General features: G+C 42.8%; 1 protein-coding gene across 3 annotated transcripts; it reads right to left on the bottom strand.

Annotated features, from left to right (window-relative positions):
• Positions 1 to 707: 707 nt before the first annotated feature.
• Positions 708 to 25,523, bottom strand: LOC114257099 (uncharacterized protein At1g32220, chloroplastic). 3 transcript variants are annotated; one of them, XM_082901293.1, is made up of 11 exons: positions 25,288 to 25,521; positions 23,894 to 24,011; positions 23,715 to 23,803; positions 22,288 to 22,450; positions 22,152 to 22,207; positions 22,004 to 22,059; positions 21,231 to 21,324; positions 3,504 to 3,583; positions 2,396 to 2,438; positions 1,456 to 1,547; positions 708 to 1,106 (listed from the first exon to the last, which is right to left on the bottom strand). In XM_082901293.1, exons 4-11 carry the CDS (start codon positions 22,371 to 22,373, stop codon positions 927 to 929), a joined length of 687 nt encoding a protein of 228 aa, XP_082757419.1. In that variant the 5' UTR covers positions 22,374 to 22,450; positions 23,715 to 23,803; positions 23,894 to 24,011; positions 25,288 to 25,521; the 3' UTR covers positions 708 to 926. The 3 variants fall into 3 exon arrangements, with proteins under 3 accessions (XP_082757419.1, XP_028052628.2, XP_028052629.2); XM_028196827.2 differs by lacking the exon at positions 22,288 to 22,450 and having other exon boundaries at positions 25,288 to 25,523; XM_028196828.2 differs by lacking the exon at positions 22,288 to 22,450 and having other exon boundaries at positions 708 to 1,239; positions 25,288 to 25,493.
• Positions 25,524 to 27,315: the final 1,792 nt, after the last annotated feature.

The raw sequence follows: 27,315 nt of genomic DNA, 5'->3' as shown, positions 1-27,315 counted from the left end.
TTCCAAATCAATTTAGTTCTTTTAAGAAATATAGAAATAAATAATTATAAGCCCAAAAGTTCTATTAATTACTATAAGACTCTATTTTCCTATTAATATAATTATAAAATCTCCGTAAAATTGCATTTGTTTATTAGAATCGATACCAAAACCTGATTTCTATCCTGATTTCTCAACTTTATCAATATAAAAAGTCTAATAAGATAACTTAAACAATAATATTTCACTACAAATAATAATTAAACAAAATTATACTATAATCAAGTTATTAAAAGAACTTAACAAAAATCTTCAGGAAAATTAACTAAAAATTATACATGAAATTTGCCATCTACTAGTAGATAAATATAAGAAATTAATTAATTATTATAAAAAATAAGTAAGAAAACTCCACAAATAATTATCTTTATCCTTACCAAAAAAGTTCTTCAAATGAACTTTTTAAATTAACACCACCAGAAAAATGAAAAAATAATGTTTGATAAGATAAATATAAAATAAAATAACATAAAAGGTATTTTTGTAATATAACAAAACTTAAAAAGGCAATAATAGAATAACTAAAATCTTAGGGTCAGTATTGTAAAGCAAAAAGGACCAGGCGATACTGTGCGTATTCTTATTTCCATTTCAGCATGGCCTGTTGCAGTATCATTACACGCAATAAGTGATCTGTTGGAGAATAGATTTAAATATAAATAATAAAATAAAATAAAAAGGTAATAATCTTCACTTTATTCACAACTGATGACATGACAGTAGCATCCGCAAAATCAACCCTTATCAACTGCATCATTCTACATTTTATTGCATTTAATCTATTAACTCGTACTAAAATTTTTCCCACCCGGTAAAATATAGTAAACACAGTTTTGGTATTACATAACTGTCATTTAAAAAAAAAAAAAAAAAAAAATCAACAAAATCTATGTTGACTTCTGTTGGCTGTAACGCAGTATTCCATAGACATCGATGATACCAGGAGGGAAAACAGGGTCAGTTGCTGCTCTGACGGCAACCTTAGCCACAGAAGTAACATTAACAGGTGGTGTAAGCAGAGGACCAACAAGCGGAACCTGATTCAGTGGTTTTGCATATTGAAGAACCTGCATTGGTTGTGTACTGAGGTTAATAATCAAAGACAAACACAAGACGAGTGAAAACTGCCCGTCACTCCCTAGTCATCAAGTGAAGAAGGAATTTGGAATGTAGCAGCGTGAGAGAGAGCAACCGAGACCTCTATTAAAATAAACCAAACTTAACATATTAGAGCAGTAGTCTATCCCAGATGAGTCATTTTATAGAGATTGCAGAAAACAAAATATTATTTAAAAGTTTAGATGCATCTGAGATAAGTAGACCTCTGACTGAAATCGCCATTGGCAGTTTAGGGACATAAGGGGAAAAAGCACGTTCAAAACCATTAGTCATCTATACAAAGCACGAGAAAATTACCATCTCCAATGGAGAACCGATTACACCCAGGGGTAACTTCATGCTCCCAACTCGGCGTGTTCCATGTATAAATCCAGGCCTTAGAATTACACCTGAAAAAAGTTAGATCTTCTGTCATTCGTAAGTCTTTGATTCTACACTAGACTAATTGAAAACATTTCACTAGTTTGAAGGAAATAATTTGAGAGACTTGTGATTAAAATCAAAGCAATATGGATTTATACACTATTAATCCCTGCTCATTTAGGTTTTTTAATTTAAAAACTCTAAAGCCTAACCATTTGGGTGATTTAGCTAATTACATATTTAACATTATGAGGGCTGCTACATATCACTTCTTTTTTTTCATGCCCTGTGTGTTACGTAAAGTTTTCAATATAGTGGGGCATATACGTACACGTGGCTTTTATTGCATGAATACACATGGGAAGTGAAATAAATATGTGATAAATAGCATTTCTCTAACATTACGATTATAAGAGAAATCGCTACACCAAAACACAATTTACTGCTGAGCTAGTCAAAAGCTACCCAAGAAATACAGCCAAAATGTTTCCAATAGAAAAAGTTTTCCATTGATTGGGACCTTGAAAATAATATGCTAATGGTTGTATTACTGGTGATGGAAGGGTGGTATAGGTGGTGGTGGTAGTGTGTTAGTATTGATAAGCATTTTCCACCTTTCAAAAGCGAAAAATATTTTCTATCCAAATAAATTTATTTTCTGTTGACTATGGAAAAGCATTTTCTGTTAACTTTGTTTTCCGTCATACCAAACACCATAAAATGTTTTAAGCCGAAACAAATGGAATGTCCATTTGACTATTTAATTTGAGATCTTACAGGCAACCAGCTGCCATCACTCTTCTCTGCTAAAAATACCCAAGTGCCAGGTATCAGTCAAAAATATATCAGTTACATTAACAGCAAGAAAGCTCACCTCCATATGGAAATTTGGTAAGCAGCTCGGTTTCAGCAGCTCGCTGCATTCCACACAATCAAGCATAAATATAATCTCAAGAAAAGAAGAAATGCAAAGAGCAAACAGTAAGCATCACAAGGAAACTAACAATGTCCATCTTTAAACAATTTCTTGACAAGTTGAAGTAATTGCGTATAATAAAATTATCAAAGCGAGCATAGGTTGAAAAACTGATATCAGTATCTCACCGTAAAATATCAAGTTCTATATTAATAGCACATACAGTATAATATTAATGCACTAATTTTCCAATTTTATGCTACCTCAAGATTATTAAACCCCTTCCTGAGTTTTGCGAACTTATAGAGTGGACTAAACACAACCCCACTAGTGTCACATTGTGATAGATGATAATAGATTACACAGAACTCATATTGAACAGGGATTACTAGCTCTATTCATTGGACAATACAACATATAAATAGGGAGGCCAAAAAACAAACAAAAAAAGAGAGGGAGAGAGAATAATAGATTTTGAGAATCCTTTTCAAAGAGCAATATTTTGGTAAAAAACTCATCAAGGTACTGTGATGTAGTTGCTAATGTGTCTGCTGATGGACACATTCTCCCTTGAACAGGCTATGCATATCCTTCCTTAGTCATTTCACAGTCAAGTAATATAATCTTTTTCGAAAGACTGTGAAGAAAGACCAATGTTTCAAGTTCTTCTACGAAATTGAACTTATAAATGAAGGTCACAAGATGGCTTTTCCATTCAACATCACCTGCCTCTGATGTTATGGGGAAAAGAAGGATTACTGACTTGGTAATGGCTCGTGTGGTTTATTAGATTATTTGGACAGACTTAATCAGCTTCTTTAAATTCCCCTAGACAAGTCAGCCTAATTATTCTTGCTGTTTTATAGAAAATTACTGCTTATCATCAAAGTCATCTCTTTTTGGTGCATTAGGAAATAAACATAAATAATTTATCCAAATAAACCTCCCTTTTCAGTGTCGTATTTTAATTTCATTCCCTGATGTCATGATATGAACCTTCAGAATCAACAATTAATTTCTAATTGCTAAATGAGCAACCAAAAATGCGCAATTAATTTAATAGTACCTTTCCCTCGTAATACCCTTTTAGCAAGTAATTTACCACGCCAAAGTCAGCAGCAGAGATATAGACAAATCTTTTTACACCTACAAACAAGAATGAAGACAAAATTGAGCAACCAACACAAGTGTGGAGAGGAAACACAGTCTGAGGAAGATGTCAAGAGTAAAAGTTAACGAGGTGGAGTTGTAAACCTTTAGTTTGTAGAGTCTTCTATAAACTCTTGATTGATAATAGATTACTTCGAGATGCCCATGGTTTGTCCAATGGAGATTTTTATTCCTAGGGTTTTCCATGTAAATCAATGTCTTACTTATTTTACTGTGATTTTTGTGGACGCCTTTAACTAATTAATATACTTCAGATTGGCATATTGACCTATTGAATTTAATTGGATCTCATGAATGCTGAACTTAAATTGGCTAGAAGGAACCTAGGATTCGGCCTATTAACCCCCTCTAGTCGTAAACTAGTCCATCTCCACTATTTCAAACTACATTGTAATTTATATCCTACAAATAGTTAGGAGATTACACATCCTACTATTTGTGAACTAGCTCATTTCATTGATCCTCAAATGAGAGGTGAGAAACATAGAATATAATTTTTTATGCAAATACGTTGGAGCGCTATGAAGCACGGACACGAACACGGACACGTGACACGACACGGACACGTAAATTTTCAAAAAATAGAGGACATAACACGCTGGGGATACGTTTAATATATATTGTACGGGGAGCAAATATTCCGGCGTGCCCGTATTCCTTTCTTCCGAGCTCCGTCGATGTCCGATCACCTGCGAGTCAATAAGGATGAGCTACCCGGCGGTGTGTGGCCGGAAAAACCCTCCGACGGTCAAGTTAGCACACACCTTAGAGGGAATAGAGAGAAGGGAGAGAGTGTTTGAGTGTAAGGATTTTCTTACACAGTGTTCGTCTGTCGCGTATGGGGGGCGCAGACAGGCTTATATACCTTCTGTGCCCCATATCCACTCCCTGTCATCTCCTGACACGTGGCTCTGCTATCCCATCTGTCAGCTTAAACCATGCCGTTCATCACCTGCTCTCAACTGCCTGCCAGCATAGCTGGAGCTCGGCAGCCGAGCTGCCCTACCTCGGTCATACCATGCTTCATACCTTAAGCGCCCGACCGGATAACCGAATGAAGGACCGGGCTAGGCGGCATCTCGGCAAAGCTTAGCCCGGGATCCTCCTTTGGTCGGTCTTCTCGCCGGTCAGTCAACTACCTCGGCTGACCGCGCCTTTCCGAGCGCCGGCCTCTCGGTCTGTCCGATCTCGTCAATCCTTGGACCGAGCATCCTGGTCTGCACGGTTCGGGGCAGCACATAGTCCAAACTCTGCCCGGCCCAAGTTCTGGTAGCCCATCTCCGGGTGAACAGTCGATCACCTCGGCCCACTGCTCTGCTGGGCCCCCAACCTGTTCGGTTTATACCTCGGCCCAACGCCGGAGCATAAATCACCCTCTCAATTGCCCCTTAATTCCGTCCGCGGAAGCGTGACTGGGATTATTCACCTCGTCCGAGATAACGTTTATCTGGTCGTCAAGATGCCAAGCTTCGACCGAGCTAGTTGACGCAATTGTCCGCAGATCTGACCGGTTATATTCCTCGGCTGACCTTTTCTCGTTGAAAGTAGCTCGGTTGGCTCTTCGTCTTTTCAACCCGTCGCTTCAGTCCTGCCAAAGCCATAAATGGTGACACGTGGCGGTCTGCCATTGGTCATCGGGCAGCCAACCCGCCGTTTTTGCCAGAATTTGAATTTGGGCGGTCTCTAACTGTAGAAATTTAATGTATAAAGAGAAATGATTGTATTATTGATTGTTGTAATGTTATATATATTACAATGATTCATGATTCCTATTTATAGAAGAGGGTGAGTGTGTAGTAGGTAAGGAGTAGGTGAAGTGGAGGTGGTAGTGGTGTAGTGGGTTAGGTTTAGTGGAGTAGGTGAGGTGGTAGTGGTGTAGTAGGTTAGGTTTAGTGGAGTAGGTTTAAGTGGGTGAAGTAGGTGATAGGTTTTAACAGCCCCCCGCAAACTCAAGGGGGATAGGAACTAACCAACTTGAGTTTGGAGAGAGTTACAAAACAAAAAAATACATAAAAATAAAAGAGGATAGGTGACACTGTATGGTCGTGTCAGACCATTGGTGAAGACACTGGATGGTGGTGTCATAACGTTGTAGAGGACACGGTATGGGGGTGTCATAACGTTGTAGAGGACACTGTATGGGGGTGTCATAACGTTGTAGAAGACAGTTTATGGGGTCATGTCGGACCGTTGTAGCAGACAATATTGTGACAGTTGTTGTGACAGTTTACAGAGTCTTGCTGAACCCTTGTAGAAACTAACCGGAATCAATGTCGGGACAGTTTACAGAGTCTTGTCGGATCCATAAAGGAGCTAACCGGAATCAATGTCGGGACAGTTTACCGAGTCTTGTCGGACCCATAAAGGAGCTAACCGGAATTAATGTCGGGACAGTTTACAGAGTCTTGTCGGACCCATAAAAGAGCTAACCGGAATCAATGTCGGGACAGTTTACAGAGTCTTGTCGGACCCATGAAGGAGCTAACCGGAATCAATGTCGGGACAGTTTACAGAGTCTTGTCGGACCCCTAAAAAGTCGCACCCTCAAAAGGTGTGCCCAATCTTTCAAAAGGCGTGCCATCAAAAGGCGTGCCCAATCCATAAAAAGACGTGCCATCAAAATGCGTGCCCAATCCATAAAAAGACGTGCCATCAAAAGTTGCGCCCTCAAAAGGCGCGCCCACTTCATCAAAAGTCGTGCCCGACAGAAAGCGTCGAGCCATCAAAAGGTGAGCCGGAGACGCGGCGAGGCACGTGAGCGACAGAGCGGCGTGTCGGCCGCGTCGTTAGTGTCAATATAAACCAATGCGGAGGCGGAGGAAACCAAACCAGACTGAAACCTCTGAACTTGTCACTCTGAAACAATCTGTAAATACTCTGTATCCAACCCTTCTCGGAAACACTCAGCAACCCAAAAAAACATGGCCTCTTCTTCCCGTTCAGCTACCCAGAACATGGCCTCTTCTTCCCGTGGTCTGCTTACTCTCTTTCCCGACCTCAACGAGTCCACAAGAGAGATAACCGGTGCGGTTGCCCTTGAACCTCAACCAAACGCCCCTGAGTTTGCTCCGTTGACCTTTCCTATGCGGTCTGTGGAGCAAAGAATGGCAGCGCAATCAGATATTGAGGCGAATCAGTATACATTGAAGTCATGTGTGGAGACGATGACTGCAGTTACAAACTTGTCGCACCGGCTTTAGAGTAGGACAAATGAGGTGCAGCAGTTAAACGCCCAACTGGCTCTACTCCAACGCATGTATAAGGATGCGCGAGCAGAGATAAGTGTGCTAAAGGCGGAAAATAAGGAGCTGAAGCGGAAGGCCACCGTGATGTTCCGATTTGGAGGTCCGCCATATGCTGTAGTGGAGGAGCAAGGAGGAGGCAACTTGCTTGGTGGTCTAGGAAGCACGGAGGCAACACCGGCAAGGGCCACCCAGGACGGAGGCAAGAAGAAAAGACCGGCGGCTGAGTAAAGAAGAAAAATTTCACTGTGGGTGTGGTAGTTTTGTTTTTGTTTGTGTGGATTTTTTTTTTTTTTTTTTTTTTTTTGTTTTTTGTTTTTGATGTAAAAGTGTGATCGGGGTTGATCCCCTGATATGAATAAAATGACAAGGTTGTGGAATGTTGTTGGTGTTATTTTGTGGTGTTGTTTTGTTTAATAAGAAAAATAAAATAAAAGAAAATAATGGATAAAGAAAATAGAGAAAAATATTTGTGGATGGGTGATAAGAAAAACAGCGGTGTGATTTTTTTTTTTTTTTTTTTTGGTGGAATATAAAATAAATAATAATAAGAGAATGGAAAACGGGTGATGCTTACTAACAAGGGATAGGGAAAATATATTATAATAAAATATATATATATATATTAAAATAAAAGAAAAGGATGAAAGAACGTGGATGGAATAAATTAAGAGAAATGAGAGATATGATGAAAGTGGGTTTGAAAGTGGGAAAAGATGAGAGAGAGGGAGATAGAGTGGGTGCATGATGATGATGTTGGGTCCATGGAGAGAGAGAGAGGGATGTCCAAAAAGCTTGTGCTTTTGACAGTTACACATTACCCAAGCTGTATGTGAAGATGCATGTTACTGTCTTACACTTCTGCAGGCTTGGTATTCTTTGTGGGGCACTTGCAACACGTGACATTGAAAATTGTATTCGAAAATGATGACATCTCCAACATGAAACGTCTTGGAAGCAGCCCAGGCCTTGTAATCAATATTCCCAATGATGGTTCAACCAGCGGAGTCCCCAACCTTGTACACTGCTGCCATTGAAACCTTCAAGCCAGCAAACATGGCTACCAACAACAGAGCCACAGCTCTACACCCCACACCCAAATCCATGGCTAAGAGAGAGAGAGCAAATTGGGAAAAAAAAAGCAGTGACGAGCAGAAAAGCAGCGCCAGAAACGCCAACGACGACGACAAGTAAGAGTACAACCACGGATATGTGAGAGGCGAGGTGAACGGCGATAGAGGCTAGACGATGATGCGGGTGCCGCCGCCGACATAGCGGAGGATGGGTGTAAGAAAATGTTGGAGCCTGTGCTTTATGCTAAGGAGAGATGAGAAGGTGGTACGGCGGGTCACGGCGATGATGCGGGTGCCGCCGCCGACATAGCGGAGTTGGTTGTCGTGGGCCGGGGAAGGATCTTGCCGCCGAAGCTGCACATGAGGCGTACATGTGGCTGGGTGATGGTGTCGATGCTCTGATCTTGAAGGTGAATGTTGAAGAAGTCAAGGTATGTGTAGAAAATAAGTGGAATAGGTTGAGGTCCGGCGGACGGCCAAGGCGAGGTTGCCGCCCGCCGGTGAAGCGAGAAATACTAAGGTCTTAACCTTGCTTTGATACCATGTAGAAATTTAATGTATAAAGAGAAATGATTGTATTATTGATTGTTGTAATGTTATATATATTACAATGATTCATGATTCCTATTTATAGAAGAGGGTGAGTGTGTAGTAGGTAAGGAGTAGGTGAAGTGGAGGTGGTAGTGGTGTAGTGGGTTAGGTTTAGTGGAGTAGGTGAGGTGGTAGTGGTGTAGTAGGTTAGGTTTAGTGGAGTAGGTTTAAGTGGGTGAAGTAGGTGATAGGTTTTAACACTAACGCCTATACAAACTTGCCCCCCCCCAGTTCCATTTTTCCTCTACTGCTGCATCCATCTCTGTCGATTCTCAGACCCAAGCTCGACTGCCATCCCGCCGTTCTTCGTGTTTGGGAAGAACACCTTCGGCCCTTCACAGGTAAGATGTCCAATCTCTCTTATGTTGCTATTTACTCTTATTTTGCACACATTAGGACCCGAAAACATAGCTTTTAGGGCTTAGACCATAGAAAACATTCTAAACCTCCCAATGTTCTTGGTGTTCTTCGTCTTCCTGAAGAACGTCGAAGAACTGGGGTGAACCGGGCTCTGGACCTTTTTTTTGATCCAAGAAGCCAGCCAAACCGGGCAAACAACGTGTTTGTTCTAACCGGGGCAGAAACCGAGATAATCAAAGGACTTGGTCGCTCAACCGGGCTAACATCAGGTCTGCTTGGGCGACCGAGCTCCTTAATCAAACAACCGAGGTAGTTTGGCCCCCTTACCGACCGAGCTGAAGTCTAGCTCCCTTTACGAAACCACACACTTACACTTGCCATCCTTTTCCTGCAGAGTCCAAGGGGACCCCTGTCATTCCTGAACCTCTCAGGACCGAGCTGCAGCAATTTATCACCGTGCCCAACCCATCAACCGGGCTATAGTAAGTCGGCCACAAATGGGGAAGTTCCGCTTCCTTGTGGATACTCCGGCCGCGCTAGCCGCTTTCAGAGAGGACTACGGCGTCCCGGCCGATGTCCATCTCGAGCTGGCCGAAGAAGAGACCACGCCTTGGGGTAGGGAGGAATGCCCCTTCACCGTGCTGTCCATTGTCGAAGGGGGCCTTCGTTTCCCTCTCAACCCACTGATTACCGAGTTCTTACGCCGTACCGGGCTAGCGCCAACCCAAGTGTCCACCAACACTTATAGAATAATCAACGGCGTACATGAATTGAACCAACGGCTAGGCACCAACTTAGGCCTAGCCGAGATATTGAGGCAGTACACAATGGGCCACACCGGTGACGGCCTAGCTTACTATTTAAAAATAAGACCGGGCAAGGAAAAAATCGTAACCGGCACCCCGGACAAAGATATGCACGATGATGATTTCTTCTGAGTGTCCGGCAACTACGAAACAGCCGAGGTGCCGGGCTGGTTCATAAGCAAGGACTTCGGTTCTTCATGTAAGCCACTCAAATTTGCACGGTTAACTTTATTCTTTTAGTTTTATTAACCGGTTTCCCTGTTTCTTTTGCAGCCATCCAAACCTTGCAAGCCAACTACCAATTCCCCAACGTCGAGGCAATTCGGGCCGTGCTTAGGTACCGTCACCGAGACTGCAACGAATTGCTCGGCTACACACCCACCTACAGATATTCTGCACCGCGCCGGAGTAGAGTAACTGACTTCCTCAGAGCTCCTTCGCCACCTCCAGATCCAACCCTACCAGACGTCCCATTAATCCGGTTAACCGACGAGCAAGAAATGGCCAAAAGATCTCGGATCAAAAACCTCCTAACCGCGACCTCAGCCGAGATTCCGAGCGTCACCACCCGTTCCCCGGCTGCCGGTCAATCGAGTGCTGCCGTTATAGCCCTTGCTTCTCCAGCTCCAGCTGCCGTGCAATCTGCCAGAGAAGCGCGCCGGGCTGGAAAAAGACCAAGGGCAGATCCCTCCGCCGAGCTCGTCACCGAGCTGACAACCGAGCATCCTGCTGAAACTCCTGCTCCCGTGCCCGCTTGGCGTCCTCAGCTGAAGCACCGGGGACAGGACATCCCGGCGACTGCATCGATCAAGGCAGACAAAGAACATTTGCTTGCCTTCGATCTCTCCAAAGCATTTCTCCTTCCGGGCGACGTGGTAGGCAGTGACCACGTCCCTGACACCGGGCTGGTAAAATCTTCTGTGAAGTCGATGGCCAGGGTAAGTCGGCGTTCTTTTTAACATTTCACAAGTGTTTGCTCGGTTCTTCTTGCTCGGTCCCCTTTCTGATGTACTATGCTTCTTTGTGCAGGCCATTCAAAAACAACATTTGGTCCTAGAGCGCATCCACCGGCTTAGGCAGAAAGCCAACGACACTGCGAGCCATGTTGAAAGCCTCCAAGCCGAGCTCGGCCGGGCTAAAGCTTCTCTCGAAATGGCCAACCATGACAATAATAGACTGCTCGGTCAGCTGGGCGCAGCCGAGAAAAAACAAGGTGAGCTTCAGGCCGAGGTTGACGCTTTGAAGAAGGCGAAGAAGAAGGCTTGCCGGGCTGCCAACAAGGCCGGGTTCAACGAGGCCGAGGAGAGCTATAAGAAGCAGGTGTTTGCAACACAAGACATCTACTTCAAGGCCGGTTGGAAGTCTGCCTGTGAACACCTCGGCCAGGGCTCTGACACCGACGTTTTTGCCAATCCTCCCAAAGCTTCACTACCGGTCTACCTCGTGCCATACGCAAATGATGTATTTACTGCGCTTCAAGCGGAGGCCGAGGAAGGACTTGAAGATGGAGAGGATGACACAGATTCTGAGGAAGAAGAGGCCGAGGTGCCTGAACAGCCCGGCAACGATGAGCCCGGCGCCCAAGAAGCAAGCCAAGCTGTTGACCTTGATGCTGATGCTGCCGAGGATGAGTTCACCAATCTTTCCCCCTTAGTTTAGGTTTCTTTTCTTTGTATTTTTGCTTTCAATACACTTGATGTAACCGGGCTTTGTCCCCACCTTTTGTAATGAATTTCTTTATCAATGAAAAATTTTGAATTTTCGCTAAGTGTTTGCCCGGTAGTAATTAATTCCGTCTTCAGCAAACTATCTCGGTATGACTTATCATTTGAACACTTGGTCGACCGGAGTCCATAACATGGTCGACGCACTTGAGCATAACAAAACAAATTCTCGCACCGAAATATCCATCTCGGTTGTTGCTAAGTTTGGACAAGATACCATGTTGGACAAGACGCCAACTCTTCCAACCGGAGTACTTCATCACGGTTGGGAATCCCAAGTTGGACAGAACACCAACTCTTCCAACCGGAGTACTTCATCTCGGTTGGGAATCCAAAGTTGGATAAAACACCAACTCTTCCAACCGGAGCAAATCATCTCGGTTGGGGATCCTAAGTTGGACAAAACACCAACTCTTCCAACCGGAGCAAATCATCTCGGTTGGGGATCCTAAGTTGGAAAAACACCAACTCTTCCAACCGGAGCAAATCATCTCGGTTGGGGATCCTAAGTTGGACAAAACACCAACTCTTCCAACCGGAGCAAATCATCTCGGTTGGGGATCCTAAGTTGGACAAAACACCAACTCTTCCAACCGGAGCAAATCATCTCGGTTGGGGATCCTAAGTTGGACAAAACACCAACTCTTCCAACCGGAGCAAATCATCTCGGTTGGGGATCCTAAGTTGGACAAAACACCAACTCTTCCAACCGGAGCAAATCATCTCGGTTTTAAACATTAACAGAACAATCCGAGTGCTAATGCAAAATGACTTCTATAATTTGACAAAAAGAATTACATTCTGCTTTGCAAGCCAAAAAATTGCTTTACAAAAAAGAGGAAAGTAAAAAGCTTAAAAATAATACAATTTCAAGTTGGCCGCATTCCATGGCCGGGGTATGGCTCTTCCCTCTAGATCCTCCAAGTGGTAAGCCCCCTTGCCCGCCAGACCAGTGATCTTGTAAGGTCCTTCCCAATTTGCCCCTAGTTTGCCTTCTCCTGGCACCAGGGTGTTGCCCATTATTTTCCTCAAAACCCAATCCCCAACTTTGAACGGTCTGGGGTGCACTGTCTTGTTATACTTCTTGGAGAGCTCTTGTTGGTAAGCGGCAACATGGATGAGGGCTTTCTCCCGGCGCTCTTCCGCTAAGTCCAACTCCAAGGCAATAGCCTCGGCATTTAGCTCGGGCTCAAAACTCTCAGTTCTGAGGGTGGGCATTTCAACTTCCAAGGGTATGACCGCCTCCATGCCATAAGCCAAAGCAAATGGAGTTTCCCCGGTCGAACGTCGCGGGGTTGTTCGATATGCCCAAAGGACGCTCGGTAATTCTTCAGCCCACTTGCCCTTAGCCTTTTCCAACCGTTTCTTCAACCCATCCAGTATAGTCTTGTTTGATGCTTCGGCTTGACCATTGGACTGCGGGTAGGCCGGGGTGGAGTTGTAGAATTCTATCTTTAGATCTTCACAGAATCCTCTGAATAGGCGACCGTCAAACTGGGTACCGTTGTCAGAGATCAAAATCTTGGGGACGCCAAACCGCGTGACAATGTTCTGCCAGACAAATCGCTTCACGTCCTTTTCTTTGATGGTTGCCAAGGGCTCAGCTTCAACCCACTTTGTGAAGTAATCTGTGGCCGCGATGAAGAATTTCCGGTTGCCCGGTGCTGTTGGCAACGGTCCCACTATATCTAGCCCCCACATGGCGAAAGGCCAAGGACTGGTGAGGGGAAGAAGTTCCCTGGCAGGCTGGTGGATCTGATGAGCGAATTTTTGGCATTTCTCGCACTTGCGGACATATTTTTGGGCGTCGGCCTGCATGCACGGCCACCAGTATCCCTGCGAAATAGCTCGGTAAGCCAAGGACCGTCCCCCGACGTGGCTGCCACAACTGCCTTCATGAATTTCAAACAAGAAGGCCTCCACACTGTTCGGGTGCACGCACTTGAGATAAGGACCGGTGAAGGACTTTTTATACAACGCGCCTGATGGAGAGAGCCAAAACCGCTCGGACTTCACCCGGATTTTGTGTGCTTCTTTCTTGTCCGCTGGAAGAGTCCGGTCTCTGAGGAACGAGATCAATGGGTCCATCCATGAAGGACCTAGCTCGGCGCAGAGTACATCCGTCTGCCCGGCGTTTTCAATGCTTGGCCGCGGAAGAAAGTCAATCAACAGGGGGTTTGGAGATGTGCTATCTACCATGGAAGCGAGGCCGGCGAGTTCATCAGCCCGGCTGTTTTCTTCCCGGCCAATCTGCTGGACTCTGATTGCCTCAAACTGCTTGATATGGTCCCTGACCAGAGCTTGGTACTTCGCCATCCTGTCGTCCTTCGCTTCATAAATCCCGGAAACTTGATTAACCACAAGCTGGGAATCACTATATACCAGAAGCTCGGCAGCCTTCATTTGGATTGCGCTCTTGAGCCCAGCAAGAAGCGCCTCGTACTCAGCCTCGTTGTTAGATGCCGGGAAGCCGAGTGTGATAGAATGCTCTATGGTTAGGCCGTCCGGGGATATAAGAACAATACCTAGGCCGGCACCATGGCGGTTGGACGCTCCATCAACAAAAAGCTTCCACATGTCCCCCACGAAAAGCTTCCAGCAGTCAGATGGGTCCTGAGAGTTGCGAAGGGCAATGGGATCACAACTGCTCGGCTGTGCGGTGTCAAGTTTGGTGTTGACCGGTTCAAAGTCAGTGCCCCTTGGTGATTCGACACCGGACTCAGCAAGTTGGTCCGTAATGCCCAAGTCCGTAGGCGAAACACCAGGTTGCGGTGTGAAGCCGGCCGCAGGTTCTGAGCTGCCTGGAACCATTCCTTCCCCCCTTGAGGATTCGGCACCGGACTCAGCAAGTTGGTTCAGAATGCCCAAGTCCGTAGGCGAATCATCAAGTTCTGAGCTGTGTGGAACCATTCTTTCCCCCCTTGGTGATGCGGTACCGGACAGGGTGGATGGGTTGGTGATACACAACTCCGTCATCGCAACACCGGGAGATACTACCGTGCAAACTGAGGGAATTTCGATGGTGCGCGCTAACTCCGCGGCGCGACCTTCGGCAGATAGTAGTTCCTCGGTTGGCATTGTGGGCGTCTCATCATCTGCCCCGGCAATGACGACCGGGCATACCGGATGAGTGCCAGGTGAGAACTCGGCAACAAAATCGGCCAAGGTTTGGGCTTTGATGGCGGTGCGCGGCTGGAACTTCACATCAAACTGTCCCAACTCGACCGCCCATTTTAATATTCGGCTGGAAAAGTCTGCGCGCTCAAACAAGGCCTTGAGAGGGAACTCGGTCAGTACGACGATGGTATGGGCGTGAAAATAATGTGCCAATTTCCTCGAAGCCATCATCAGTGCCAACGCTAGTTTTTCCAGCGGCAAGTACCGCGTCTCAGCCGGCAGAAGGGTCTTACTTACGTAAAAAATTGGGAGGTGCTTAATTCCTTCAGCCCGGACTAACACCGCACTTACTGCGTGCTGGGAGACGGCAAGGTAAAGGTAGAGTTCCTCACCGGGCTCTGGTGTAACCAACAGCGGCGGGGAAGACAAATAATCCTTGAGCTCAGCCAAAGCTCGGTCACACTCGTCATCCCATGAGAATTTCGACTTCAATGCTTGAAAGAAAGGGCGGCAGCGATCTGATGACCGGCTTATAAATCGATTAAGCGCGGCGGCCATACCGGCCAGATGCTGTACGTCCTTAGCCGAGCTAGGTTGTTTCAATTCTTGCACGGCTTTGATCTGAGTAGGGTCTGCTTCGATGCCTCGGTTCGTGACTAAGAATCCCAAAAATTTCCCGGATCCCACGCCAAAGGTACACTTCGAGGCGTTCAAGCGCAGCTTGTGCTTCTTAAGAATGGCGAACATCTCGGCTAAGTCGGACAGATGGTGTGCCTCATGTCGGCTCTTTACCACCATATCATCGATGTAAGCCTCCATTGTCCGGCCGAGCAAAGGAGCGAACATTTTGGTCACCATCCTCTGAAAGGTTGCCCCGGCGTTTTTCAAACCAAAGGGCATAACTCGATAGCAGAAGAGTCCCCTTGGAGTCGTAAAAGAGGTGATTTCTTGGTCAGGCCCATGCATGGCAATCTGGTGATAGCCGCGGTATGCATCCAAGAAACTGAGCCGACTGTGTCCAGCCGTCAAATCCACTAGCTGGTCAATGCGCGGCAAAGGGAAGCTGTCTTTTGGACAAGCTCGGTTGACTGTTTTATAGTCGACACAAACTCGCCACTTTCCATTTTTCTTGGGCACCACTACCGTGTTGGAAATCCACCGAGGGTAGTGCACTTCCTGTATTGCTCGTGCCTCAAGCAAGTTCTTTACCTCCTCGGCTACTACCTCGGCGTGATGCAGCGCCGATCGCCTTGTTCGCTGGATGACTGGCTTTGCTCCAGGGAAGACATTGAGGTGATGGCAGATAAAGCTTGGGTCAAGACCAGGCATGTCATAGGGCGACCATGCAAAGACTTCGATGTTCGCCATTAAAAACTCGATCATCTCGGTTCTCTCCATGGCCGAGAGACTCGAACCGAGCAAGAAGAACCTGTCCGGCTGATCGGCATCAATCCGCACCTCAACTAATTCTTCAACTGCCTTGTCTTCTACTTTGGTGCCAACATCATCCAAGACACTCTGGTCCTCCGGTCCCTCGATCATTTGAACGAATCCTTTGGCAGCCCGGCTCCCGTTGACCGCCACGAAGCACTGCTTGGACATGACCTGATCACCCCAAACCTCCTCGATTGCCCCCATAGCCGAGGGGAATCTCATCACCTGGTGGTAGGTCGATGCTACAGCTTGCATGGCGTGAAGCCATCCTCTTCCAAGGATAAGGTTGTACGTTGAAGGCACTTGTAGCACCCAAAACTCCACTTGCTGGACCACGGATCCCGCTTTGACCGGCAGGATAATCTTTCCCAATGGCCACTCCGGCTGCGAGTTAAATCCAACCAGTGGCGAAGTGGCCGGTGCCAAGTCTGTCTCACGAAGTTTGAGCTGTTTGAACGCATCATAATACATGATCTCGACCGAGCTTCCCTGATCGATCAAGATCCGTCTAACATCAAATTCTTTGACGCGTAGTGTTACGACAAGAGCATCGTTGTGCGGCGTCTGGATACGCTCTAAATCCCTTGAGGTGAAACTGATCACGTCTTTCTCCTCTGTCTTCCCCCTTTTGATGGCAGGCTGTACTGACAAAACTTCCCTCATGTGCTCTGCCTTCTTGATCATGCCCCGGAGTTCGCAGACACGCTCCGGTTCCACGATGCCGTGGATGACATTAATGACTCCTTGTGGTGGTGCATCTCGGTCGTCCTGTCCCCTGGGATCAACCGGAGCCTGATTTGGTTTCACTCCGCCATCAATGTAAAGGTCCAGATGCCCGGCCGCAACCAATTCTTCCAAATGTTGTCGCAAAGGCAAACAATCCTCAGTCCGGTGGCCCCTCTCCCGGTGAAACGTACAACGATACCGCGGGTTGTACCCCTTTTGTCCATCGCCCAACTTAGCAGGAAACCGAACATACTCCTCGTCTCGGATTTCGCTAAGTATGCGATAGATTGGAATCTTAAAGACCGTGGTTATGCCAGTCCTTGCCTTCATTCTCCTGTTTGCGTCCTCAACGTCATCACGGGGGTAGTCATCCCGGTCATTCCGACGTCCTCTACCCCGGTTTTTTCGATTTGAACCTCGGTCTGATTCCTCTGCCCGGTCATTTGAGCGGCTGGACTCTTGCCCAACTGCGTGCACCTTGCCTGCTGTCTTCTTGTCTGTTCCGACCGGAGTGGCCTTCACGGTGGAAGCCGACGCATCATCCTCTACTCGGATGTGCTCGTTGATGCGCTGCATGAGCTGGCCCATGGAAGTCGGTTGGTGCATGGTAAGCGAGTCCCGCAGTCTATGTCCGACCGGGAGACCGCGCTTGTACTGCGTGATAGCAAGGTTGACCGGGCAGTCTAAGATCTCGTTGAAGGTTTCCCAATACCTTGAATTGTACGCCTTCAGTGTGTCGCACGGTTCCATCTTGACACTCAGCAAGTGATCAACTTCCTTTGGTGTTTTTGTGTTGGTTTTGAAGCGCGTAACAAACGCCTCGGCCAACTGATGCCACCTTTGTATACTCCCTTCCGGCAACCTCTCGAACCACTTTAAGCCCAGCTCGCCTAAACTTGACGGGAAGATTAGGCACATAAGTCCGTCATTGCGCCGATGTCCGGCCATAACCTGTCGGAAGTGGCTCACATGCATGTACGGATCGGTCTTCCCGTCGTAAAGTGTGAACTTAGGCTGATGGAAGCCCGCTGGAAGCGGCGTTGTTTCTATTTCCAGGGAGAAAGGAGTGGCATTCAACCTTGCCAAGTCTGTATCTTCGAATATCGGCACTGCCTGGCGGGGTGGAGGCATTCCGACCTCCTCACTGGCATGAACCCCGTAGGAGAGCCGCTGGAAAGCAGGTATTCTCTGAGCTTCGCGCCGGCGAGCCCGCTCCCTTAATACTGCCCGTAAGTCCTCTGACTGAGCTGAATAAGAATACCTCGACGTCGTCGCCGGACGTGAGGGTTTGTAGGTGCTGTCTTGCGCGCTGGACTTTTCTGCACGCACGTCGGAATCACCAACCTGGTAACTTCTGGTAATAGATATGGACTGAGTATGTCGTTGGCTCTGTCCGCCTGAACGGCGGGATAGGGTGCGCTCACTGTGGTCTCCCACTCCAGCTACACCTTTCCCTTTGACATGCCGTTTAAGATCCTCCATCTCCGCCGCCATCCGCCTGATGACAGCGTTTTGGTCCCTTAACTTGCTTTCCAGTCGCCTGGCGTGTGAGTCTCTCCGCCGGTGACCGTCTGGACTCCGTGAATGCCCATGACTCCTTCCGCGCTTATCCCGCGCGTCTCCTGACTGTCCTCCAGTGGGCGTCCCCAACTCAGCCATTGGATGGACGGCAGGTGGTCCCTCTCTCCTTCGGGTATACTCCGGGGTGGCTCCATCGATGGCGGACAACGGGAACTCGTCGTTGTTCGCCATGGACGGCGATCAGATGAACCTGGAAGACAAGGTTTTGTCTGTCAAGATTCCCACAGACGGCGCCAATTGTACGGGGAGCAAATATTCCGGCGTGCCCGTATTCCTTTCTTCCGAGCTCCGTCGATGTCCGATCACCTGCGAGTCAATAAGGATGAGCTACCCGGCGGTGTGTGGCCGGAAAAACCCTCCGACGGTCAAGTTAGCACACACCTTAGAGGGAATAGAGAGAAGGGAGAGAGTGTTTGAGTGTAAGGATTTTCTTACACAGTGTTCGTCTGTCGCGTATGGGGGGCGCAGACAGGCTTATATACCTTCTGTGCCCCATATCCACTCCCTGTCATCTCCTGACACGTGGCTCTGCTATCCCATCTGTCAGCTTAAACCATGCCGTTCATCACCTGCTCTCAACTGCCTGCCAGCATAGCTGGAGCTCGGCAGCCGAGCTGCCCTACCTCGGTCATACCATGCTTCATACCTTAAGCGCCCGACCGGATAACCGAATGAAGGACCGGGCTAGGCGGCATCTCGGCAAAGCTTAGCCCGGGATCCTCCTTTGGTCGGTCTTCTCGCCGGTCAGTCAACTACCTCGGCTGACTGCGCCTTTCCGAGCGCCGGCCTCTCGGTCTGTCCGATCTCGTCAATCCTCGGACCGAGCATCCTGGTCTGCACGGTTCGGGGCAGCACATAGTCCAAACTCTGCCCGGCCCAAGTTCTGGTAGCCCATCTCCGGGTGAACAGTCGATCACCTCGGCCCACTGCTCTGCTGGGCCCCCAACCTGTTCGGTTTATACCTCGGCCCAACGCCGGAGCATAAATCACCCTCTCATATATAATTAATTTTATTTATTATGTCATAAAATTATAAAAAAAAAATTATTCAAAGGTAATAAAAAATACAAAATAATACTATCAAAATTATAACAGAGGCATTTTTTTTTTTTTACTTATCACAAAAAAAAAAATTATAACAGAGGCACATAGAGAGAAGAAAATATAAAATGAAATTAGAAAAAAAAATAGAAGAGAGAGAGAGAGAGACTTCCACTCACTGACCATATAAAAGAAAAAGAAAAAACGGAAAAAAAAAAAAAAAAAGATTGAAGAAGATCGGAGACAGAGAGACAGCGAGAGAGAGAGAGAGAGAGAGAGACAGCGACTGAGACAAAGACAACATCGGAGAAGAAGAAGAAGAAGAAAAAGAAGAATGAGGAGGAAGAAGAAGAAGCGAATGTATACCTTCGATAACAGCTGACGAGCGACGACGAGCAACCAGGTCTGCTCTCTTTCTCCTCTTCTGTTCTTCTGTTCTCTTCTCTTTCTTTCTGCTCTATTCTACCTCGATTTAGGGCACATTGTTTTGTTTTTATTTTTTTACAAATTGACCCCGAAGTAGTTCCATAAACTGTGACATTGACCCCGAGCACGTCTCGAAGGTGTCCGGAACATGTCCGGCTGCCAAAAAAATAAAATGGGACACTCTTAGCTGTGTGTCGGACACGTGTCCAACACTGGTATGGAGCCCTCAGAGAGGTGTCCATACTTCATAGTTGGAGCATCTAGAAAGAGCATGACAGCAGTGTTTTAAAAAGCGCACTTAGGCACGCGCCTAAGCTCAAGGCGAGGCAAGGCGCAGCTTTCCGCCTCAGTCATGGTGAGGCGAGGCGACACAGGGGAAGCGATGCCTAGGCGATAAGGCGAGCGCCTTATTACGAAGCGCAGGGCGAGCGCCTTGTGCACCTCGGCTTTCTTCCACTCCAACAGGTTCTGCTCTCTTCTCCTCTTCTTCTCTTCTCTGCTTCTTCTCCTCTCTCTGCTTCTTCTCTTCTGCTTCGTTTCTGCTTCATCTTCGTCTTCTCTTCTCTTCTCTTCCCTTCTTTCGTTGTCTTCTTCTTGCTTCTGCTTCACGATCGCTCTCTCTCTCTTCTGCTTTGTTTCTGTTTCGTTGTCTTCTGCTTCGTTTCTGTTTCACGATCGCTCTCTCTCTTTCTCTCTCTCTCTCTCTCTCTCTTCTGTCTCTCCCTTTATCTTCTTAATTCATATATATATATATATATATATATATATAATATTATATAATATATAATATATAATATACAATATACTTATAATATATAAAATATAATTGATTTATATATATAATATTATACAATACCTATTATATAATATAAAATATACTTATAGATAATATGTAAGATAAAATACATTAATTATTTAAAAATAAGCACATGTATATAAAATAAAATAAAAAAATTAATTAAAACACATTATTTAAAAAATATAATAAATAAATAAAATAATATATATATATTAAAAAATTAATTGTTTTTTTTCTTCTTATTAAAAAAATTAATAATATACATATTAAATATTTGTTTATATTGAAAATTGTGCTTTATTAATATTTTGCTTAACTTCTATAACTTGCGCCTCGCTTTGGTGAGGCGCGCGCCTCGCCTCGCGCCTCGGGGCTTAGGCTCTAGGTGACCTTGGCGCCTCTCGATGCGCCTAGGGCTTTTTAAAACACTGCATGACAGAGTGTTTATAAAATTGTTATTAGAATGGAACCTATGAATACATCATAACAGAGAAGATTTAAGTTCAGGAAAAATTTACCAATAATGACCACATCAACTTTAAGAAACTAAGATTTTATCTCATAAGCTCCTTGTTTGCTTTTTAGTTAATATCTATGTAGCAGACGTTAAAATAATGCAACCATTACCTCTCAGAATGTAAGCAACCAAGGTGAGGAGAGAAGGAAGTATCATCTACAGTAAAAAGTATCAATGTTTCAGTACCTTTTTCTGCAGCAGCTCTAATTGCATTAATGTTTGCAGTTCCATTGATCGTATACATATATGAGTTGGAGCCAAAACCACCAACACAAGAGATCTGCAAAAGCTCACCTCAAATTAGAAGAAATCATCTACATCTTCATCAAAAACAGCCAAAAAATAATAAAGAAAGATAATCACTATAACTTTTCTGTCCATGCAACACAGCTTGGCATAAACAACAAAATATGACACCAGCAAATAATATAAAGAAAATGCTTAGCATGAAAGACTGACTCATATTTCCTTCTAAAAAAATCAGGACAAAGAAATGAAAGAATGTCTGCATGAACAATGAAGCCATTATTCCTTTTGGGAAAAGGGAATTTAGACTGCATAGAAGATGCACTATGGTTACTGAATAAGAGATCGATTTTATTTCTAACAGAAATATTCCCACATTTTAATTTGATTCATAAATCAAGTAAAAATAAATACTACTCATGGGTTGTCTAATGAATCAAGGTAGACCCAAATTTACAATTCCCAATAGATATCCCTTGAAAATATAATTACCAACAAGATTCCCTCCTCATTCATAGTCCCAGGACCATCCACACTTGAATTTGAAGAGACACACTTTGGATGACTTGTCCCATCCCGTTCAATTTTTTTTTTTAACCAATACAATCTGTGAGGAGGAAGGGAGGCAGCAGTAGGGCCAGTGGCGCCCCCCAAAAAAAAACACAGTAAACAAAAACAATACCATACAGACTAGAGGTATAAGAACTACATACAACAGAAGTCACTCCACTCAATGCTTCCTTCCATGAATCATCTGAAAGCAAGTTTCCTGAAAGTAGAGGAGACAACAAAAAAGGAGTTAGATGCACTACATTGACTACGATGGGGTAAAAAATAAATGTGCCATACAAGAGAGCAAACCTTGATGCCAAATCACATTGTTGGCCCATGATTCATTTATAGATGACCTACCAGACCTACAAGAAAGAAGCAACCAGTTTCAGGAACACAAAAAAAGTAAATATTAAAACACAGCCAGTCCAAGTACAAAGCATACAAGCAAGAAGGAAGAAACCACAAGTAGTCCCAAGAATGTTGAAATAGCCCATTCTGGCGTGTAATACGGTTCTGTCCACAAATCATATCATCAAACCAACATTGATAGACTAGACATAGGATAAGCGTCCAGTATCCAAGCTCCACAAATAAGCCAGTAGAGTCTAAGCACATAGAAGAGTCCAACGTTGAGAGCACGTAGGGATATTTTATATATAAAATATGTTGCAAGAAATATTTTTGTTGATAAGTTGTAATAATATAATCTCTATGTTCACAACCATTTAAAGATGAGCATAGTAAATTCTCATTACAAAAGTGACAATTCATCACCAATAACATTGATCTTTACACCTTAATCCTCACAAATCAAAATAGAAAGATCTATCACCAATTTTTTAATTCCTAATAGTAAGGCCAAAATCTAGGATGAACATATATTCTTGACAAATTTTCTTTCATATGTTTGAGTGATCCCATCCTAGTTGGATGGCTGATTCTATCTCAACTTTGATAAAATTCTTACTCTAGACTGTGGAGTTGCATCCCAGTAGGGGTTTCCTACAACCAAGAAGTAGGGACTTGACACCATGCCCGAGTACAAAATTTTCAATTTTCCTTTTCTTTAAACTGATGGAATTTTATGTTGTTCCAGAAGATGAGCAAGCTAAAGAAACTCTTTATATTATTGCTTGCATAACTGTTAATTTCTGAAACTTCACGAACAAAATGTTGACTCGACCCAATAAATATAATAGAACATGTTAGCACATAACTTGGCATATTAATTAAGTACATATCATAGTACTGAACCAACATTTCATGCAAGAGCAAGAGACTAAGATGAGCAACAAGAGATGCTAAGTTACCCCTGGTATGTGGAAGATATCATATCTAAACTATTTGTATAGTTATCATAGTTCAACATGCAACTTAAACACCATTAAAAAAATGTACGCAATCAATGAGGAAAACACATGAAAACCATCCAAGTATTGTTTCATCCAATCTCCCTCACCCAAACGTGTCTTGAAAATCTCAATGATTAACAACTATGGTCAGCAGAATTCCTTTGCAAGAGCAATGTATGATGAGGATTCCACCAACATGCCAGATCCAAAAGTACAAATATACTAATCCCTCATTGAACAAAAAAGAAAACGATGGTTTGTGATAAAAAAAAAGTTCAACCTAGATTATATATATACACAAATACAATTTTCCTTGAAAGGATTTCATCACATAATAACATAAGATATCAGAAGACCAAATTAATTATCCAGAATCAGAAGGGAACTATAGTCTCAGTAGAAGCATCAAGCTTATGTTTACATAGATACGTAAATATTGTTTTGAACAACACACAGATATATAAAATATAGACACCCATCTGAGGATAAGCTGCATAATTATTGAGGAAGATGATACCTGCTAAGGCTTGCAACAGATAAACCACGATCTAATGCTTCTTTGCAAACATGTGAACCAACAAATCCATTACCACCCAACACAAATAACTGAATCAAAATACATAAGAATCACCATAAATGATAGCTAAGGCAAACATCTAGCACTCGTAAGGTTGATTACTTCACACCATTAACTACCTTCTCTGATGGAGGTGGGGGAGAATTTACTGTCTCTCCTTCCTCAATTTTGAAAGGTTCATCGACCTTAGTAGAATCTGTTGAGAGAAATCTCCAATTTCTGGCTACAGCCATCATACTGTTTCAGTAGAATTAAGAAAACAATTAATCTAAAATAATATTCCATTAGGGAGAAAACAAGACAACCTAATTTTTTATAGCACGGATTGGCTTAATCCACAGGCAGAAATAAAAGAAGTACAGCAAAGAAGCCATAGCTACCAGTTCTTTCACCACTTATCTTAGGTCAATGGCTAAAACTATACTTGATTGCCAGTGTTGGCTTCATCAGGCGTAATATCTTTAATGGATAAAACATACTTGATCAAATTCCATCAGTGATCAGAAATCCATAGGTCAAAGGCTCTATTAATGTCAATGAAAAACAAAAATCAACAAAACAGATGCCCATGTTTATACTACTCAGTATCATCAAAGAACTGAGGCTGGTATGACCAACTTACTTCTAAGAAAGTTGCAAGCCAAAAGAAAAACAGAGCCCAATAATTGACATTCTCTAGAAAATGCCAGCATTTTTTAGTACAACAAACAATGTATTGTTTTTTACTATAAACATCACGGCTATGACTTTAAAACTACACTCAACTTATGGTCAACATAATACCAAACCAAACTAAACCTTGTATCCCACTAAGTGAGGTCAGTTACACGAACCATTTATCAGTTCGATTAAATAAAATAAATAAATATACTACCACATCCCATGTAAATTTAGGTCTTCCGCTCCACGTAACATTTCCCTTTATGGTTTATATATTTTCCTTTTGCATCAATAGATCAGCATTATATATGATCAAACCATCTTAACATATTCTCTCTAACACATCCATCCAAGTATTCTCATCTCACCTACACAAATTCTATAAATCTGTTATTTCCTAGTTGTCCAACATTCTGTCCTTCCCGTTATCATTGACCTTATAATTGCTCTATAAAATTTTCCTATCAATTTTGATCATATATTATCGCATAATATGCCAACAAAATGCAGTGTATTGGCAACATAATTGAGTGAAAAAATCGAATTTTCAAAACAACAAACATCACTATATACATACATATATTAAACCAGTAATGCAGTGATCCAATTACATGAACACAACAACAACAAAAATAAAAACACAAAAAGTACACAAAATTCTAGACGAGCCAGGTTCGGATTTCACTGGAATTCATTTCACAACATGTTCCAAGGAGTAGTAATAATCACGTTAAAAATGTTTCCGAGAAAGCCAAAAAAACCCTTCTCTTCCTCCAATTTCTATTTTCTCGGAAACCAAACAGAGTATTCAACGGAAAGAGGCGCGAGGGAACACAAATTAGGGAAGACTTACTAGAACCTGGAGAGAGAGTGGCTTGAATGAATCAAACGTATCATGATCTTCTTCGAAGGAGTAGATCTCCACACAGACGCAGTGCTCTCTACTCGAAAGTTCTGGGTTGCTTACGGCAGGGGCGAAGCAGATTCTGGTGAGTTAGAGAGAGAGAGAACACATGGCGTGTAACGCTGCTTACAGGTATGCAGCATATGTGGCTCAATTTGAACCTTTGGGAGGTTTTTAAAGAACATTTTTCACAGAGTTATGTGAGGAATATTAAAATTCTATTAAATATTTAACTAAATATTTTGTGAGTCCTATAAAATCTATATGAGTGAGTATGTGAGATATTAGTCAAACATTTTTGTTTTTCACATGCTTAATGAATGATTATTAATTAATGATTATTAATTAATGAGTGAGTATGTGAGATATTAGCCAAAAAATTGAGTTTTTCACATTTTTGCAATTTCTATAAAATTTAATGATATTAGTCCAATTTCTCTTAATGAATGATTATTAATTAATGAGACCAATTATATTTAGTGTGTTTGATTTAAGTTTTTTGGATTAAATTTTTTGAAAACTCAATTTTTTGTTTTTTGTGTTTTTTTATTTTTAGTGAATATTTTTAAAATTTTAAGCATTTTTTATTTTTTTTTAGATGTACTTTATTTAGACGTATCTAAAAAGTAAAAAATAGTGAAAAAATATTTTAAAAAATTAATAAATACATAAAAATATAAAAAATGTACTGAATTCTTATATATTTTTTTTAATATTTTTGGTATTTAATGAATTTTTAAAAGATTTTTTTTATAATTTTTTTACTTTTTAGGTATATTTGTGTTAGGTATGTCTAAAAATTAAAAAAAAATTACTTAAAATATTAAAAAAATTCAGTAAAAACAAAAAAATACGAAAAACAAGAAAGTAGAATTTTTCTGAAAACTGTTTTCAGAAAAATGAAACCAAACAAGCTAATCAATATTTTTTAACAAAAATAATAAAGATTTCAAAAATTTTACTAAAATTTTTACCAAATATCTCACATGGGTGTGGAACCCGCATGAGACCCACTTGTATGGGTCTCACACCCATATAAAACGTTTAATAAAAATTTTGATAAAATTTTTAAAGTTTAACATTACTCATTTGTTAATATTTAACAAAAATACATTATATTGATTATCTTTTTAGTATGTTAAAAAATCAAAACTAATAAAAATAACATTAAATTTTAGTATAAATATAAGTTTTTTTTTTTCAATAACTCGATATCCAACCCAATAGACCAACTAACTCGAGACCAATCTCATTATTTATTAGTGGATGGCCCATTTAAAAACGACTATATGGACTATTTATAAGAGGATGTTTTAAATTTGAAATCATAAATTTTATGAATTTCATTTATATTATTAATAAATTATTGATAAAAATAAAATTAAATGTTATGTGATTTAAAATGTTAAAAAATTTTAATACAAAAATAGAACTTCTTATACTTTATCCAAGTTAAGTGTAATTTACCGTGCAAAGATGTTTTGTTTTATTTATTTGTTCGTTTTTTTTGTTTTGTTTTTTTCTTTTTTTCTTTTAGAAATTCCATTTTGTTGTTCATTAATGCTTTAAAGTCCAGCCCTAGCACCATGCAGTGTTGGACCAACCCCTTTGACCCAACCCAAAGTCTATTCTCTGACTCCTGAGGAACAAAGGTTCTGGGCTTTTTTTTTGGGTCTGATTCCGGGCTTGTTAAGTGAGCCGAATGCTCAACCCAAACCCACCAATCCAATAATGCCAACTTTTGGCTATTCTATAGTGCCTCCGTTTGGAAAGTAGGTTGACTTTTTGACTTTTTGACTTTTTTTGCTATTTTAGTCTGGGTTAAAAAGCTTAGTTTGGAAAGAGTTTTTTAGCTTTTTGGTTTTTTTAACTTTTTTTGTGAGAGAATAGTGTAATAATTATAGGTTAGATGTGACATTTTATTTTTTGTGATTAAAATAGCCTATTTTATCTTTTGCGACTAAAACAGCCACTTTA

This window comes from Camellia sinensis, chromosome 13 (genome assembly GCF_055761805.1).
Source record: "Camellia sinensis isolate YWXY chromosome 13, ASM5576180v1, whole genome shotgun sequence".
Classification (NCBI taxonomy): domain Eukaryota; kingdom Viridiplantae; phylum Streptophyta; class Magnoliopsida; order Ericales; family Theaceae; genus Camellia; species Camellia sinensis.
Note: the sequence above shows the minus strand (reverse complement) of the source record. Positions and strands in the feature narration are given on the sequence as shown.